Here is a 17,045-nt window from a genome sequence, read left to right as displayed (position 1 = left end):
CGAGAAAGCCTCGGGAGAAGTGCTTCAGCCTTCAGCTAAGCACACGCTAAGGGGTCTTGTAAGACGTCACACGCGTATAACTATGCTTTTCTACAGGTGGATACGACACAGTCCCTCCAGGAGCCCATGCCACGTACCGGTCCTGCCCTCCTCTTCCCTGGCCTAGCAGGGGGTACGGGTTGAGGTCCAGCTTCCTGCAGTTGGTGGCTGCTGCCTGCCTCTTTCCCCGACCGATGCCACTGCAGCACTGCCAGCTCACTGCAGACACACAGCGGGAGGAGGTGGTGTGAGCACAGGGAGACCGCTCTGCAGCGGGGGCTCCCAAGCTGGGTGCCTGCCGCGGCTGCAGAAGGTGGCTCTGCCGAGAGGCCGGTGCCAGGAAAGCGCCTCTCTCCCCTAGTGCTGTGGGGAGCGGGAGGAAGGGCACTGCGGGAGAGGAAGCACTGCCTGTGTCCGGAGAGATTTACCACTGGAGCTTGTCCTGCAGATCCAGCTGGTTGTCCCTCTGCCCCCTGCGCTTGCGGGCAACCTGCCCCAGGATGCACGTCACCACCTCCCGCAGGGCCTGGTGTGTCCGTGGGGAAAGGCTCCTGCACCAGCAAGGACAAAGTCTCTCTGACCCTGCAGCTGTGACCCTCCTGCCTCTTCCCACCCCCAGCCCCACACATACGTGGCCCCATTTGGCCCCACAGCCCCTTCGGGGCAGGATGAGTTTCAAGCACCTGCTTTGGTCCCTGCCATTGCTTTCTAACCCAGCTCATGCCCACGGCTGGAGAAATCCCCGGGCGCTCTATGCAGCCCCAGGGCTCAGGGCTTGGCTTCCTTGACCCACCACCTGTGCCACACCACCACCCCACTGCCCCAGGCCTTGGATGGAGCTGGCGCACTCTTACCGCTTAGGGGGGACAGTGTCTTCCTCTTTTTCAGCCCCAGCCTCTTCTCTGGCTTCTTCCCACTCCTCCATCATCATCTCCAGGGTGTCAGGGCTGGACTCCCCTATGTCCGTGCTAGTCGGGACGCTGACTGATGATTGCACAGAGGAAATGGATTCCTGCACAGGAAGAGACTCTCGTACAACAGCCCTGCACCCAGAGGGTGCTGCTTCCCAGCACGCACACCCCCAAACCACTTCTGGCACAAACCCTAGTGGGACAGGGAAAACCAGGAGAAGGACCTCAGCACGCCCTTGACTGGCACCAGGGTTTCACAACAACTCCCTGTCACCCCTCTTGCTCAGGAAAGGCAGCAGTCACCCGCCCAGATCGGCTGCAGCAACGCTGCTATGAGGGCTTGGGTGCTAGAGGCACCTTGCAATCTCAGCCCCCCTGGAGGAGAAACTGCTCTTTTTCTGCAGGAATTCAGAGTACCTGGCTCCTCTGCGACTCTCGTCTCTTGGCTTTCGCTCCGGGTGTCCCCTTTTCTCTCTTAGCCTTCCCTTTGATTGCTGGCGGGGTATGCCGTTTCCTCTGTTTCTCTTCCACCATCTCTGGTTTACTCTTTTTGTGTTCATCCAAGTATTTCTGGATGTGTTCTGGAAGCTTCTCCTTCCTATTGGAGTGTTTATTCTGGAGGGCGACCAAAATGCAACAGCAGGCAGCATTAGTCTGCCCTGCAGAGGGCTGAGCTGGTTTCATTCCTACCCTCCCTTCTGCCCCTTCTCCTCTGCCTTTCTCTCCACGCTGCTTTGCTCCCAGGTTCCTGCAGGCTCCAACAAAGAGCCCGCCTGTAAAGACCAGGCAGCTAAGCGACCGCCAGGCTAAAAACCACCTGGCAGCTGGCTATCCCCGACAAGCCTTGCAGTCACGTTGCCGACAGAAAACATCCACAAGTAAGGTCTTTGGGTGTGTTTCATGAGGCCAATGGAAGTGAAAAGGCTATTCTCAAAGGGCAGAGTAACCCGCCTCTCTTCAAGGAAGCACCAAAGCAACTAGGCATTGGCCCCGTGAACACACAGCGACGAATCTTGTGAGAATCGGCGTGCATGGAGCAACGCTTCTCTACAGTCCGCTACAACACGCTCACTGCAGCAGCCCGTGTCAGGTACCTTTTCACTCCTCTCAATAGTTCTGGCAATGAAGTCTACTTCGACCAGAGGAATTAGTTTCTCTTTCTCCTCCTTTGCCTTCAAGGAGCTCCCCTGGATGGCCGGGAGCTGCCTGCAAAGACACAACAGGGTGCGTTGGCAGGAGGGCAGGAGGAGCTGGTTCTGCATCTTGTGCTTCCAAGTGGCGCCCCTGCTTCTGCAGCAGAATGCGCTCTGCTTGCCTCCTTCTGATCAAGTGCCCAGAGACAGAGAAGACCCCAAGCTGTCAGACTTGGATGTGCCCAACAGCCCCACTAAAACTCAGCATGCCCCAGTCTAGGCCCTCTCTTGCTGCAGCAACGAGAGGAACAGGGTCCTATGCCCGGAGATACCGCTACGCCCTCCGGGTCAGTGCACTGAAGTCTGCTCAGTGGTCTGAAATACAGAGTGCTCACGGGCTCTACGAGCAGGTTGGGTGCTGGGGACGTAGTGTCAAAAGGAGGAGGACACGACCCCATGCGAAAAGCAGGCCTGCCACTGAGCTCTCTTTGGCCCTTCTCTTTTGCAGGCCATAAGGCAGGCTTTAGCATAGAAGAGGCTTCGGGTTAATCAGAGGAATCCTCTGCAGTAACTAACTGCAGAACTCTGTCCTCAGCAAACAGAAAGGTCGGGGTTGTTTCAATCTGAAGGGAAAGCCAAAAAGACCTTCCTCTCCTGGAATGAGCATTTCCAGTTACTCACTCAGCGCATCTGCACAGCAGGAGCAAAGAAAGAAATGACGCTGCCAGCAGAGTCTCCCAAGAAGCTATGGGACGCTTGCCGTCCACCAAGAAACCATTGGTTAGTGGGCCGTGGATAACCACACTTTGAGTTCGTCTAGCCTCTGTGTCCAGGAGAAACATCTCGCTCCCACAGAGACGAGAGCACGCGGTCATCTTTGCATCATTGCACATTTATGCACGTGTCTCACCTAGCACGAGGCTCACTCCCCTCAGCTTTCTCACTCTCCTCTGGCTTTACAGTCATGGCAGGTAACCGCTTTGGAGAAAGCCTTGCTCGGCGAAGGAGACGCTTCTCGGCAAGATCCTCTAGAAAGAGGAAATGAGATGATTCCTTAGAACAGCATCTCGGTGTTGTTCTGGCAACTGCGTGCCTATTGTGTCCCAGTTCCAACATGAGTGACGGGCAGGTCTGCTCAAGCCTGTGCTAACCCTGATCAAAGTGGTCCTTTTCATCCCTTTGGATGAAAGCCATGTTTCCTGGGAGGTCTTAGGCCTCTTCCAACACTGGTTTTTTGTCCAGCTCCTCATGCCTACAGTGCACCATTATTCCCTGGGGAAAACTGTTTTCACGGCTTTCTCTCATTTGTGTGCTGAAATGGGAGATGCTGGTGGTCTCCAAGAGTCATTCTGGGGAGGGCAATCATTTAGCACAAGAGCAGCCGGCTTTTGGGTTTCTGCATTGGTCCCAGGCACACAGATTTGCTGCTGGGGAAGGTTCACACCAAAGGCATTGCTTCGGAAACATCTGAGAATACGATGGAAAGCAGAAGCAGCAGTGTTAGAGCTTTGCACTGTTTGGAGCACGGGCTGAGGAGTGGAGGCCACTGGGAAGGTGTCCTTCAGCAGTCCCAGCGGCCGTTTGTGGTGCAGGGCTGTCCTGAGACCTTGTTCCACAATGGCTCACTGCAGCTTTACCATAATGGGTACAGCGAGTCACAGGAGGTGCCTCTCCCTCTTCCAGGCATCCTGGGGTAATCTCAGCTCTAATCCCCTCCAGACACGGAGCAAGGAAAACCTACAGCCCCTGCCAGCAACCCGCTGGTCCCTTACCTTTCTTTCCAGTGCCGTTGCCTTTTCCCCAGCCCCGCTCTGGGGCAGCCTTCCTATGTCCTGTCAGGTCTGCCTTCACTGTTGCCATTTTAGGCACGGTCTCAAGCTTGTACCTGGAAAGAGGAAGAAGGCACCAGGCTGAAGAAAGGACACCGCATTGTTTCCCAAGGCAGCCCATCCCGGAGGACCGGAGTAGGAACTCCAGTGCCTGGAGGGGCAGGCCAGGCCCCATCAGCCTGTGCCAGTGGCCTTCCGTCCCTCCCGTCAGAATGGTCGACCTCCCACAAAACGCCCTTGCTGCTTCTGGGGAAAATGAGTCCTCTCTCACTCATAGTGCCCGTGGAGAGCAGACTAATCTCTAGTGCTCTGATGATCCAGCACCCTTTGGAATTCTGAGCTTGTTCTCTAAGTTTCTTGCCGCGCCTCGCAGATTAATGCCTTTGCAGCTCTAAGGAGTCCCCTCCCTCCCCTCAGTCGTCCATGGCACTGCACAGCAATGTTGGCACGAGACAGAGCTCTGCAGAACCCGGCCAGATGCAAGCTCCTGCTTGGACAAGAAACCACCCCGCTACCCCTTGGCCCCAAGCAGAAGGCAGTCTCACGCACAGGAAAGAAAACGAGCAGGAGAAACCTGGTGGAAAACGTTGCCTAACTGCCTCTCTAGGTCCACAGTAGGACAGACGCATAAAGCAGTGTCGCTCTCCCATGTTCCTCCAAAGGAAGTCAAACCGAACAGGAGCAAGCAGGGAGTTCCCTGCCAACAAGGCCTCCGAAACACTCAGTCCTCAGTGCCATCCCGAGTACGGTTCTCAGCGCCTGGCAAGGGAGCCCTCCCAAGCGTGGGCTGAGAAGCTGCTCGCTTGCTCAGCCAAGGGGCTGCAGGAGCAAACGTACCCTGGTAGGACGATAACACATCCAGAAGAGGTCTGGGCAGCAGCAGTGTCATGGCGTGAGATGACCGAGTCCCTCATCTCTGGCATCTGCAACGAGGACAGAGACAGATGACGGGAGATGGGGACGCTGGGAAGGGCTGGCTGCTCAGTCCACCTTAGACCAACGCAAGCAAAGAGCCAGAGCAGCCAAAGGGCTCTGGCTTCAGCAAGCCTTGCTCTGCCTGTGCCTCTGTTCCCTGCCCCGAGAGCGGGGCAAGCAGCGCTCCCCACCATCAGCGCTGGCCTTCGGTCACAAAGCGAGGCCCCTCTGCGGGTACCTCTTGCAAAGCCAGACCGTTGCACGCAAGGGAAGTGCTCTACAGAGAGCCTGCTGCACTGTAGGCCACGAGGAGCCCAGGTGGCTGAACGAGGCATGGCAGACCAGCAGAAAGCAGCCCCCCGCCCCAGAACGCATGGCAGAAGAACCAGGAGTGGCGCTGCAAAAATGAAAATCCTACCTCGAGAACAGCTTGCAATGCCTTGTCAGTCCCATTCAGCCTTTGCAAAAAGTCAGTGTAAAAACTCATTTTTACGTCTCTTCCCTGGCTGATCAGCATGCCCATGTCCCTCCAAACGAGAGCAACGTTCTTCCTGTTCTCTAGGCAGACACGGAAAAGACGCATGGTCCTTTCCATGCAAAGCTGCACCGTGCTCTCAGAGACAGCGTTGTCGGAGGCTATGCGAGCATAGGGCAGCTGCTCAAAATGTTGATGACCTGAAAAGTAAGAGGAACACGTGAACTTGCAGAGCTGCTAAGCAGGCTACAACCAAAGGTCTGCAGCTTCCAGGCCCTCAGGCAATATATTGCTACTGAGTTGTCTAGCTGGTACAGCACCTCTGAGGAGAAGCTCGGGTCGTCCCTTCCTGTTACAAGGGGAAAGTGAGGCGCGGAGTGGACGGCTATGCTTTCTCTGATACAGAAAGGTAAAGAAAGCGCCCAAGAGGCGCTTGGCAGGAAGAAGAGCCATGGCTGCAGGACAAGGTGGGAGATAGGCGCCAGGTCCCACAGTAAGCTGGAGGGTGCCAGGCCATTGGAGCCATGCCCACCCTCGGGGCCCTCTTTGTCATTAGAGATAAACGCACTGCAAACACAGACCCAAGCTCTTGGTGCCCCCCAGGGTCCTACGGCAGCTGCTGCGATGGCAGCAGCAACTACAAAGCACAGGCATCGTGGTCACTGGGGTTTGGAACGAACCGTCTTTCCCCGCTGGGTTTCCCCCGCTTTTCCCCCTTGCAAAGAGGCTGTGAGAGCCGGGAAGAGCCCTGGCCTTTGCCTGCACGAGGTCTAGTGCAGCAGAAAGAGGGAGCGAGACTTGAAACACTGGGTAACGAGAAGACACAGCACCAAGAAAACTGGAAGGAAACCTGTTGTTAAAGCAGGTCAAAGGGAGTGTGCTGTTAGGCTGGATTGTCCTCTGGTGATTATTTAAAATGAGTAGGTAGGCAGGGTCCTTTTTTTCCGAGCAGGCTGGTTTTGTCGCGCTGAAGCTGTTCTCAGGACTGCGGCGGGAGTTTGGTACTCCGCTCAGTCACCTCTGGACACCAGAGCACACCTCCCCACTCTGCTCAAGGGCAAGCGCCGCTTTCCATCTGTCTGCTTACCAGGAACGTCTATGTAACCATATCGGAGGTCATGATCCTGCGCAATAGCCTTTGCAAGATGAAACACGGGTCTCTCCACAACCACCAGATCCTGCTCCGTGCTGGCTACTTGCTCTCTGACAACTGCAAAAGTCCCAAGTCCAGGAATGCGGACAGCCTGAAACAGAGGAGATGGAGGATCAGAAGAAGTCTTGGAGGAACAGACGAATGACTTGTCAGAGAACGGTGATGGTGCTTAGTGCCCTGCCCAGGCCCCGCCTCCTACAAAGGAGCAAGATGGGCTCCTTGGAAACCTTGGGAGAAGACAAACAGGGTCCGCACTTTTGCCTCTCACTCCCCTTCACCCATGAAGAAACAGACAGGTCAGGAAAAGCTGACAAACATCGTTTGGCTCATTAAGATAAAAGGCAAGGCGGGGGGCACGGTCCCACACTTGGAATAAACCCTCAAGTGTCCCAAGTTTTGTCATGCAGATCTGACTGTGGGGACTCCAGAAGCCCCAGAAAAAGTCCAGCCCTTTTTCTGACACTAGGCCTGGACCTTATGGTACATCTGAAGGCACAGAGGAGCTGGTCCGTTGCACACCTGTGCATTGCAGTGTCATGCTTTCAAAGGAGGGCAAGAACAATGGCACTCCATGGCAAAGGGCTGTCAGGACTTCATCAGCCTTCATCAGGATGTGAGGGGAGGAGAAGGAGGGAAGTCCCACCTGGTGGAGAGCCAGCTGTTGGCTGAGGTACCATGATGCGCTGGCCCAAATGTTCGCCAACTCTGGAAAAACAAGGGAAAGACATGTCATGCTCTGAGGTGGCAACCTCAAAACCAGTCAGCCCGCTCCTGCCCAAGGACCGACGCATTTCTAACACAAGCATTTCAGATGGTCTCTCTAGAGCCCGGCAAGAACCAAAGGACACCTCAGCCTGCCTGCAAGAGGTGCAGCTCTCCGGGATGTGACCCACTCCCACGCGAAACTGGCAGTGGATTGCCACGCCAGCGAGGGCACGGTGCTGTGCTCCACGAAAAGTGCAGAGGCTCAGGGCAGGCCCTGATGGCTCCCCAGCAGGGGCCAGTCTCCCTGTGTCGCAGCTCCAAACGCACTGACTCCGCACGGCCCATGAGCACCTTCAGCTCTTCCATTCAGACCTGAGCTCAGGCTGGGCAATGCCCACCGCCGGGCAAGGAGCAGCCCTTCGGGGCCAGAGACTTCTGCCTGGGGTGCCCCAGGAAGGCAGGGGCAACGTCGGAAGAGAACCAGGAGCCCTGGCTCCCAAATCAGCCCCTCAGCCCTTAGGGATGGTCAAGCAGGTCCCGCCTTGCAGTCAGCAGTCCTGAGCAGCCACCCCCACAGCCCTCAGCGTTTCCACGCCTGTTTTCAGAGATGGCCTTGACCCGACAACACCCATGAAATTGGGTCTGAAGGCCTTACCAGAACTCCTGAGCTTCTCAGTTGTTGGAAACAAGCCAGGCTGCAAGAAGAGGTCCTTTGCCATCTTAGTTCCGCCCTTGCTCCAGGTCAACTAGTGCAGCAGATGGCTGGCCGATGGCTCTCTTGCTTCCTGCAAAAAGCCTCCTCCTCCTCTCTGCTCTCCTCCTCCTCCTACGCCCTTCACCACTCCCAGTGCTGTTGTGCCGCCTGCCTCTGCCTTCTCCTCCTCACTGCAGAGCAGCTCCTCCGGAGCAGAGCGGTGGCAAGAGCAGCCCCCAGCGCCTGGAGTCCCCTCGGCCTCGCCGGGGTGTGTGGGGAGGATGCTGGTGACGATGGGGAAAGGGGGGCTGTCACCACTGTGATGCGGGGCTGTCCCACTGTGACCCCAGACCGTGTCACAGAGGGGCTGCACACCCCCGTCCCCCCGCCCCACCCGCCCAGGCCCTGCCAGGGGGGCTCCGCAGTGGGCAGGGGCTTCAGGGATCTGCCCTCACCCACCTCACTCTCTCCTGACCAGGAGGGGTTTCCCAGGCTGGGGCTCACCCCTGCCATGTCCCCACATGGCCACACCGGGCTGTAAGTGCTTAGGGGCTTCCTTCTACCCTTCCCTGCTTCTTCCTGCCTCTCCTACCCAACGTGTCTGCAGCGGGGAGCGGTGGGCTCCCCTGACTGCTGGAGCTTTGGCAGGCGATGGCTGCTCACACCTCTGTTGGAGCTGGCTGGAACCGTCTCTGACCCCGGCAGCACCTCACCCGCTCCCACATGGGTCCCGCTGCAGCTCCCACTGCTCACTCCTTGTTATCCACGCCCCACACAGAGCACCCTTGACCCCGCCAAACACATTTTTAAGTACCATTTGGACATGCATCCATTACAAATGCTGCTTTTAGCATCCTCACAGTGGAAACGAACTGCACCCCTCTGCCCTCAGAGCAGACCACAGGCGTTACTCCTGATAGTGAGGGACGTCTATTGCTGAAATCCTCCCCTGCAAACCCGGCTGGGGGCTCCATGGCGTCACAGCCCTGAAGTTCATCAGCCCCCTTGACACTTTTCTCCAGTGCTGGCCCTACCATTGCACTGCCAGCGTTATCCATGAGGCTGATCTCCCCTCTGTTTCCCAGCATATTCTTCTCCAGCGTAGGTCACTCCTTGGCTGTCCGGGCATCCCACCACCTCATCAGGCATTGCCAGAGGGGCATTGCCTGTGTGTTACAGCCTCCAGGGATGGCCAGGAGCTGTCACAAACCTAGGCGCTAAGGGACAACCTGTCTGTGCCCAATTTACTTAAAAAAGAATGACAGCTCTTTGTTTTTAGATCCGTTCTCCTGGTGAGACTGCACCACTGCCAAGAATATAGTCAGCAAGGTTTGTAAGGAGAAGGAATACATTAGACTGGGAGAGCTTGTGGGTCTGGGACTTTAGCCTTTTTTTTTCCTAGCCATATCAGTCCACCTAATAAAACCTGGCTTCTTCTTTGTAGTAGTATTATTATTGTTGTTGCTCTTGTTGTTGCTGTTGTTGTTATTATTATTACTGCAACCAAGTTCAAAGCTAGAAACATAAAAGCGCATCTGGCTGTACAACACTTTGTAGTGCAACACGTAACCTTGAGGGCACTTGGTCTCTCCCAGAAAAACCACAGCCCTGAGCTGGGAGCCCTGCCTTCCTCTGTGGTGCATGAGAAGAATCAGATACCCAGGATGATACCGACGCGTGCAGAGCAGGAATCAGCCACAGCAAACAGTGAAAAACAAGTTGGTCTGCTCTTGTCTTGGCCTTAAACAATTTATCCTGGGTTTCACAAGTCTGAGCCTTCCTCTTCAATCTCTCTCCAAGTCTCCACTTTATGAGGAGACTGTTATATAAAGTGCGTGTAGGAGACACATAAAGTAACCTTCTTTTATCTAGTATCTCAGTATTTTAAATTCTCACCAAGATAACCAAAAACCAGAACCATTTTCTTCCTCTGCCTGAGAGGCGGTAAATCTGTACCTCTCATCTCTTGCAAACACTCTAACAATCAGATCAATTCAGAAGGGAAGACCCTTACTGCCTCTCCTTGAAAAGGCTTCAATTTGCAGGAACAAATCTGTCCCCATAGAAGGGATGCCAAATTGGCGTTAGAAAGGTTTTGGGCCGGTTGGCGGTAGCACAAGCATCTGCCAAGGGAGCTGCCTCCAACCAGGAGCGCTCCCCACCGGCTGCTCTGCCAACAACGCCCCGGCATCTGCTCCCACCAGGAGGCAGAAACAGCTCCGTGTCTGGAAATCCCCACACACGGGTATTGCTTTGAGCTTTGATGCCAGCAGCATCTCTCCTCTCCTTTCAGGGCAGCATTACAATACCAGGAGAGGGTGCCATCCAGCCAGAAACGCAGGATGCATTGACAAGACAGCACTAAGCATACGCATTGAAATTAACCCCCAAAACAAGGCCATGTTTATAAGCACAACGCTGTGGCGTCCAGAATTACTAGGTAGTGCCTGAAAGCACTGCAGCAACTCCTGCAGCAATCTGCCCAAAGTCTACATGCAGAGCCACATAAATTCAGGGTTTGTTGCTTGCAAATGCTTCATGGGTACCAGGATGCTGCTGTACTGTCTTTCTGAGACTCCCTGTAACTCATCCGCCTACTTTATTTCTTGAGAACCAACATCAGAAAGACATGGCAAAACCACAAGCTGATGACATCTACTAATTGTGGTGGAGAGGCGTATCTTTAAGGCGGCTGGAAAACAGGAGCAGGCAAACAATGCCAATGTAGCTGAGAGAGAACTGGACTGCGTGAATACCTAAATGACAGCATTAATCCTCTAGGCAGGATTGCATTTGAATATCTGTCGTTTTCGTCAGTACACCCAATTCCCGGTCCTCCATAAAGATCAGCAATACAGAATACAGAGTTAAAACTGGGAGCACAGAGACCAGCTTAGGGTAAAAACAGACTTTGAAAGTGTCCAGATGATGTGTCCAGAAAGACAAATCCTCATTACCTTTAACAGAGAGTGCAACTGGGGGGGAAAGGGGAAGGAAGAAAAGGTGGAGAAAAGGAAAAGGGTGGGCACACAACTGAAAAAGAAAGGAGCGCAGTTATCACGAAGACCAGCGCAGCCCCCCTCGCTCTTTGATGCCCGCAGGTGTCTGCATTCAGATGGGAACCAGCAGAAAAACCCTGACAGGGCTCCTTTTCACTGTCCTCCTCCCTGCGTGCGTGCTGGGACCTCCTCGTTTCCCCGAAGGCCTCCCAGACTCCCAGGGGGTAGCAAACAACTGCACCTGCAGAAGCAAAGGGGCGGCCGTGCCTCGGCTTCGGAGAGGCCCAAAGCCGCCCTGGGCCCCAGCAGCCCCTGGCGCCCCGGCATTTGCTTGGCCCCGAGGCCCCGCGGGGCCTGCCAGCACCGGGGACCCCCGGGGACAGAAGCCAAGGACAGCGGTCAGCCCCCGTGGGGAGAGGGACAGGGCTCTGTCCCCCCTTCTGGCCGCAGGAGGACGCCCTGGGCCGCGCCAGCACAGGGCGTCTCTCCTCCTCAGCGCCCGGGGGCAGCGAGGCCTGAGGGAGGCCCTGGGTGCCGGGCTCAGCCTGGCCGCTGCCAGCGGCTCCCGGCACGCAGCTCCTCCTGCCCAGGGCGGTGGCTGGAGCACAGCCAGAGCCACCCTTTGGGAAAGCCGTGCCGGTGCCCAGCAAAGCCCGGGCAGCTCCCCCCCGGCCCTGCCCCCGGCCCTGCCCCTCGCCCTTCCCTCCCCTCCCGCCCTGCGCAGGCCCAGCCCCCCCAGCCGCGCCATTGGCCACGGCGGAGCCAATCGGCGGAGCCGGAGGCGGGCTGTCAGTCAGAGCCGGGTGGGGCGGGGCCGGAGGGGGCCGAGGCCCAGGGGCCTGAGGAGAAAGGGGCGGGAGCCGGGCCGGGGGCAGCCGGGGCCCGGGGGGAGCAGGGCCAGGCCAGGGCCAGGGCCAGGGCCAGGCCACAGGGCCAGGGGAGCTGCAGGAGCAGGTATGTGCCAGTGGGGATGGGCCTGGGGCAGGGGCCTGGAGGCCTCACCGCCCACGGGCCCCGCCACGGCCCAGTCCCCAGCCCTGGGCCCGAGGGCTCAGCCCCAGGGCCAGCCCCAGCAGCAGGGTGGGAGCGGTTCCTGCTGCTGCCCCCAGGGTCGCCAGCCCCAGCCCTGCCAGCTGGAGGTGGGTGTTGGATGTCCGCAGGGCAGGGGAAGGCAGAGTGGCCTCCTCTCTGCAGGCGGCTCCGGGCTTTGGGGCAGGCATGCTGTGGTGGGGACAGGCCAGGGGCCTTTGCTGTCCCCTCCTGTGGGTCTGGTGCTGATGGACAGCCCCGCCTCTGCCGACAGCCTTTGAGAAATGGGGATTTCCAGACACGGAGCTGTTTCTGCCTCCTGGTGGGAGCACGCGCCGGGGCGTTGTTGGCAGAGCAGCGGGTGGGGAGCGCTCCTGGTTGGAGGCAGCTCCCTTGGCAGATGCTTGGGCAACCGCCAACCGGCCCAAAAACTTTCTAACGCCAAATTGGCATTCAGAAAGCAGGCCTTCTTTATTGCAGCGCTGGGTGCACGGGGGATACCTCAGCCCAGTGTGCATGCCGTAGGTCACGCCAGCAAAGTGTTTGTCAAACTTAAAACGCACCTACTCCTTAATTTTCCGAGGAAAGTCATTGATATTCCAATTATTTCCCAGAAATCATGACCATATTTCCCCTCCCACCGGAGCATGCGCTGTTTGATTCTGGGGCTTCTTTCGGGGGCCCTTGGTGGTCGTTCTCCTCAAATTCCAGCTGTCCGCTTGTTGACCTCGTTGTTTTTTTCCACCTCAGCATGCTGATTTGGCTGTTTCCTTTTGTTAAGAAGACAGCTGACACTCGCCAGTGTTCAGGGAGTTTCTTGGTTTCTGTTCAGACTGCCCATGATCTTTGTGCTGAGCTCACTCTTTGATTCAGAGATTCCTTCTTACCTTACAGGTCTCTCCTCTGTCCTTGGTTTCTGCGGGCATGCTGATTCACTTCCTTCCTAGCTCTACTCTGTCCTTGGGAGCTGTCAGTTGTTGGTGACCAACTTCTTCTAAGCAGGCCTTGATGATGAACGTTTTGAAGCAGGCCTTGGTAATGAACTTCTTTTCTGAATCCCACAGGTAACGCTTGTGCCCCTCTCTGGGCCCCAAGGTGGGATACCTGCCTGTCCCCCCACCCAAGCTGTGCTGCGGGCTTTTGGGAAACGGGGGTACCGAGGGCGGATGGTTTTACCACAGCCGGGAAGGTCCGGTAACCGGTCAGGGACTTTGTTCTTCCTGGTGCTCGCAGTAGCAGGTTATTTGTTTTTGTCAATGTATTTTTTCTGAGGAAACTTCACCCAGGAAAGCGCAGCGTTTAGCTCTGGTTGCTCTCTGTGTGGATTGTGCCTGTCCTCAGCCAGGCACACAGCAGCTTTCAGAGGAGGAATGGGACTATTCCAGGGTGAGGTGAGCAGTGGGGATCCCAGGCCTGTTGTGTGTAAGGCAATCAGGGGAAAATGTGCGGTTAGAGCTGCCTGTGTTGCTTCCCCCTTTGACTGCAGTGCTCCCCTCTAGTTCTCTCTAATCCTCGCTTCTACGAGTCGGCTGCATCGGGTTTAAATTTCTGTAAGTTGCTGATACACTTTGCAACTGTTTTGACTTGGTTCTTCCCAGGTTTGAAAATTCCCTCTTCAGGTCTCTCTACTTTCTTCTCCCCTCTGTCCCACAGAACCGTATGTACCTGCAGGGGCTGCAGAGTCTGTGTTTGCTCCCCGTGGTGAGGAAAACACGGGCATGAAAAAGAAAGAGATAGCGATTCTGAAAAGAGCCCTTTCTTTGTGCTCCTTTTCACATTCAGTTGCCTGTTGTGGGTTCTTAAATGATGCGAGTTACTCTGAGTCTTAGCAATCCCTTGTTTGCACGCCTGTGCTCAGGAGGTGCCTCAGAAACTCTGTTTGGGCATGGCTTCTGTCGGACAAGTAACCGTAGCCCTTTCTGGAAAAATAGCTCCTGGGTGAGTTAGTTCCTCAGCCATAACGGCAGGGTTTCTGTTGACATCTGCCAGAACTCGGGAGCAAACGCTGCTGACGGAAACCGTCAGGAGAAAAGGAAGGCTGGAGAGAGCAGAAGAGATCCGTAGAGCTGCGCTGCTTGACCCCCGATGGTGTCACACCTCCTGGCACGCCGACTGGTTAAGGGTGCTCTCAGGGTGTTTTGTCACCTTTTCCAGCGCTCACCACCAGAGAGCCGACGGCCCTGGGGGAAGGGCAGCACCCCCTTCTTTGTGCACCCCAGGATCTTGTCACGCTGCCTAAGCTCCTGCGCCAGCAGAAGCAGCTGAGAGTCGACTTGTTGAGGGAGGCTGGTGTGGGCACGAGGAAGATGCCGGGAGCAGCCTTCCTTCAGGTCATCAGGGGGGATGCAGGGAGCAGAACGGGAGTGACCTGCTGCCACTGCCGTATGTCCTTGCGTGCAGAGCCAGGCTGGTTCCAGTGGAGGCAATGGTGGCGGTTCAGCAAGGGGCACTTTCTCTTGCCTTACCCTCAGAGGACGACTGCCACAGTCTGGAAAGCTGGAGGGGAAAGGGAGGGTAAGGATGCAAGAGGTGGGATGTCATCTAGAGCGGGTTGTGGGAGTGAGGGTACCCATTGCCTCGTGGTCTCCAAAGAGAGTCGCTGCTCAGCTCTGTGGCTGCCTGGATCCTGCTGCAGACACTGAACTGGCATCACGCTTCCCAGGGTCGATACTCGACCTTTCCCCCACCAGTCTCGTATCTGTATTCCCATTGCGCTGCCTTCCAGCACATATCTGTGCAGCATGGCTCCCCCTGAGCCCCAGTTCCCCCAGGGCAGAGCGGTACGGAGCTGTGAGGAGCACGCTCAGGTCTACGAGGGTTCAGCAGTGCAGGTGTTAACTGCTACTCTAGTCCAAGCCAAAAGCAGCCTTCTCAAAACGCAGGGGGCTGGGAAGTTTGGCGTGTTAACAGCTGAGAGGTCTGCAGAAGCAGAAGCTGGAGAAGCCAGGGGATGTGCAATACTGCTGTCAGCCCAATGGCAGGAGGGAGGTTATTCAGTCCTTGGGGTTGGGCTGGAAATCTGCAGCCTGCAGTGTAACGTCCTGTACTGGGATTTGGTAGTTAGCACTGATCATCCAGCTGATCAAAAGCAGACCCTTTCTGCAGCTGTTGGCGGCAGCTGGAAAAGAGAGGTTGGGAAGACCTTGCTTTTGAAAACGTAAGCCACAGCAGAAGCCTTGTCCTGTACCTGTGTTGTCTTTCACTGCAGTTTTCACATCTGAGAGAGAAGAGGCATTTGGCTGACGGTTTGTAGGACTGCCTCTTTTGCAGATTAAACATCCCTTGTCAGCATGGAAGAGAACTGGACATGGACAAGCAAACGCTTGGGGCAACTGCAGTGTAGGGATGGGGGCAGTCTGTCATATTTCTGTCAGGCTCAAAAGCTACAGGATGTTTCCATTGCAAGAGGCGAGTCTGTTGGGAGCTCCAGTCTCCCAAATTCCAAACCCCATGTGTTAAGGAGTGCTCAGACCCGTTGTTTCTTTCTGCTGCTCTCTAACGCAGTTTCTCTGGCTTTTTTCTTTGGTTGGTTTTTAACCTCCGATAGGTGTCCAAGCTCTGTTCCATTAAGCCACTTGCAAACCTGCCACTTGCCCACATTCTGCTGGGGGCCAAGCCAAAGGGATGAAGCCTCGTGCTCGTAGCAAGCCTGAAGCAAAGTTAAAGCGCTGACAAGTTCCCCCAGTCAGCCCGGAGCCAGCGTGCAGCTGCGATGAGATGGAAGAGCCTGGGAAACCATTCGTCGGCAGGAGGCGATGGAAGAAGGTCCAGTGCGTGTGGCGCCCGGGATTAAGCGATACGCTCAGTTTCGTGTCTGGATCAGTACTGTGCTTGCCCTTTGACTAAGCCCCAGTTCAGAGCAGAAATTCTTGTCACTCCTCGTGGGTGCCAGAGTGCTGTTCCTGCTCTCTCCTCCCCGGTGCATGAATTTAATCTTTTGTGTCTGGGCAGGGCCTTGATAATGCTCCTGTGTGGGCAGCGTGTATGTGAATGGCAGGTTTTCTGCATAGTCGTGACTGGTCTTTCTTGCTTCTTTTCATGAGGAAAATCTTGATATGATAGAAATGCAAAGGAGTGATGAAGAAAGAGGTGCCAGTCAAGGAGGGAGTGCAGGTTAGTTCTGGTTTTCAATTTTCTTGCCTGTGTTCTAGCCAAAAGCCTTGTCCTAAACAATGGCAATGAGCTGAACTACTGGGTATTTCAGTAGCTTTCAGATGACCACCTTCAGTCCTTGCCCCAGCAGGTGGAAACGCGGGATGGAGGTCAGCACGTGTGCCCTCAGGTCGTAGCGGGGCCTCCTCAGCCCCAGGGTGGGGATGCTGTTCCTGGGGATGCTGGTTGCAGCCCGCGGTGGGGATGCTGTTCCTGGGGACGCTGGTTGCAGCCCGCGGTGGGGATGCCGGCGGCGGGGCTGTCAGCAGCAGGCTGGGGCGGAGCTGGCAGTAGCAGGGGTGTTGGTACCAGGCCGGGGAGGGGATGCTGGTTCGGGGGCGGTTGTTCCTTTAGGAACGGCGAGGTAGCGCCACGGCTGCAGCCTCTGCCGGGCAAGGGCAAGGTGTGAAGGCAGCAGAAGTGGAAGTGGCGCTGGGTGGGCCCAGGGCCGGCAGCGTGATGGCGGGCAGAGAGGGCTCCCGCATACCAGGGCGGTGAGGGCGTCTGCCCTGCCTTGCCCCTGCCCCCACCGCTCCGCAGCTTCTTCCCGGCCCAGGGGCTCCTGGGGGCTGCCCCGGGGGGCTGCAGCGGCGTGCGGCCCACTGCTGCCGGGTGCCGCGGGGCGCGGCCTGGCCGTGACACCAGTGGTGCCAGCGGCCGTCAGCACCGTGTCACCCGTTCCATTGAACGTATCGCAGCCCCCGGGCAGCGGGGAGCCGTAGCTCAAAGTGCGTGGGGCTGGGGGACTGGGGCAGGCAAGGGTCCCCGGGCCGGGGCAGGGCTCGGGGCCGGGGCAGGGCTCGGGGCCAGAGCCCCAGGCCAGAAGTGTAAGGCCTCCGTGCTGCGGGGTTTCAGTAGACCGGCTACATGAAACCTGTCCCCTCTGGTGTGCGAAGGGCCTTTGCCCCCCGGCATCCCTCTGGCTTCTAGATGGCTTGGCAGGCACGTTGTTGCTTTTGGATGGTCTCCGCTTGCTGCGTCCTGCCTGCTGCCCGCTGCCACCCCCAGCGT

At 56.7% G+C, this 17,045-nt stretch overlaps 1 protein-coding gene across 1 annotated transcript; it reads right to left on the bottom strand.

Moving 5' to 3' along the window:
• Positions 1 to 4,664: 4,664 nt before the first annotated feature.
• LOC148051686 (coiled-coil domain-containing protein 81-like) lies at positions 4,665 to 7,879 on the bottom strand. Its single transcript, XM_087735473.1, has 5 exons — positions 7,816 to 7,879; positions 7,099 to 7,211; positions 6,390 to 6,546; positions 5,246 to 5,502; positions 4,665 to 4,835 (listed from the first exon to the last, which is right to left on the bottom strand). The coding sequence occupies exons 1-5, from the start codon at positions 7,877 to 7,879 to the stop codon at positions 4,665 to 4,667; spliced, it is 762 nt and encodes a 253-aa protein (XP_087591599.1).
• Between the last annotated feature and the right edge of the window lie 9,166 nt (positions 7,880 to 17,045).

The sequence above is a fragment of the Nipponia nippon genome, unplaced genomic scaffold (genome assembly GCF_047370975.1).
Source record: "Nipponia nippon isolate SJK-2023a ecotype South Korea unplaced genomic scaffold, ASM4737097v1 scaffold_58, whole genome shotgun sequence".
In the NCBI taxonomy this organism is placed as follows: Eukaryota; Metazoa; Chordata; class Aves; order Pelecaniformes; family Threskiornithidae; genus Nipponia; species Nipponia nippon.
The sequence above is the reverse complement of the archived record's forward strand: the minus strand, read 5'-3'. Positions and strand labels throughout refer to the sequence as shown.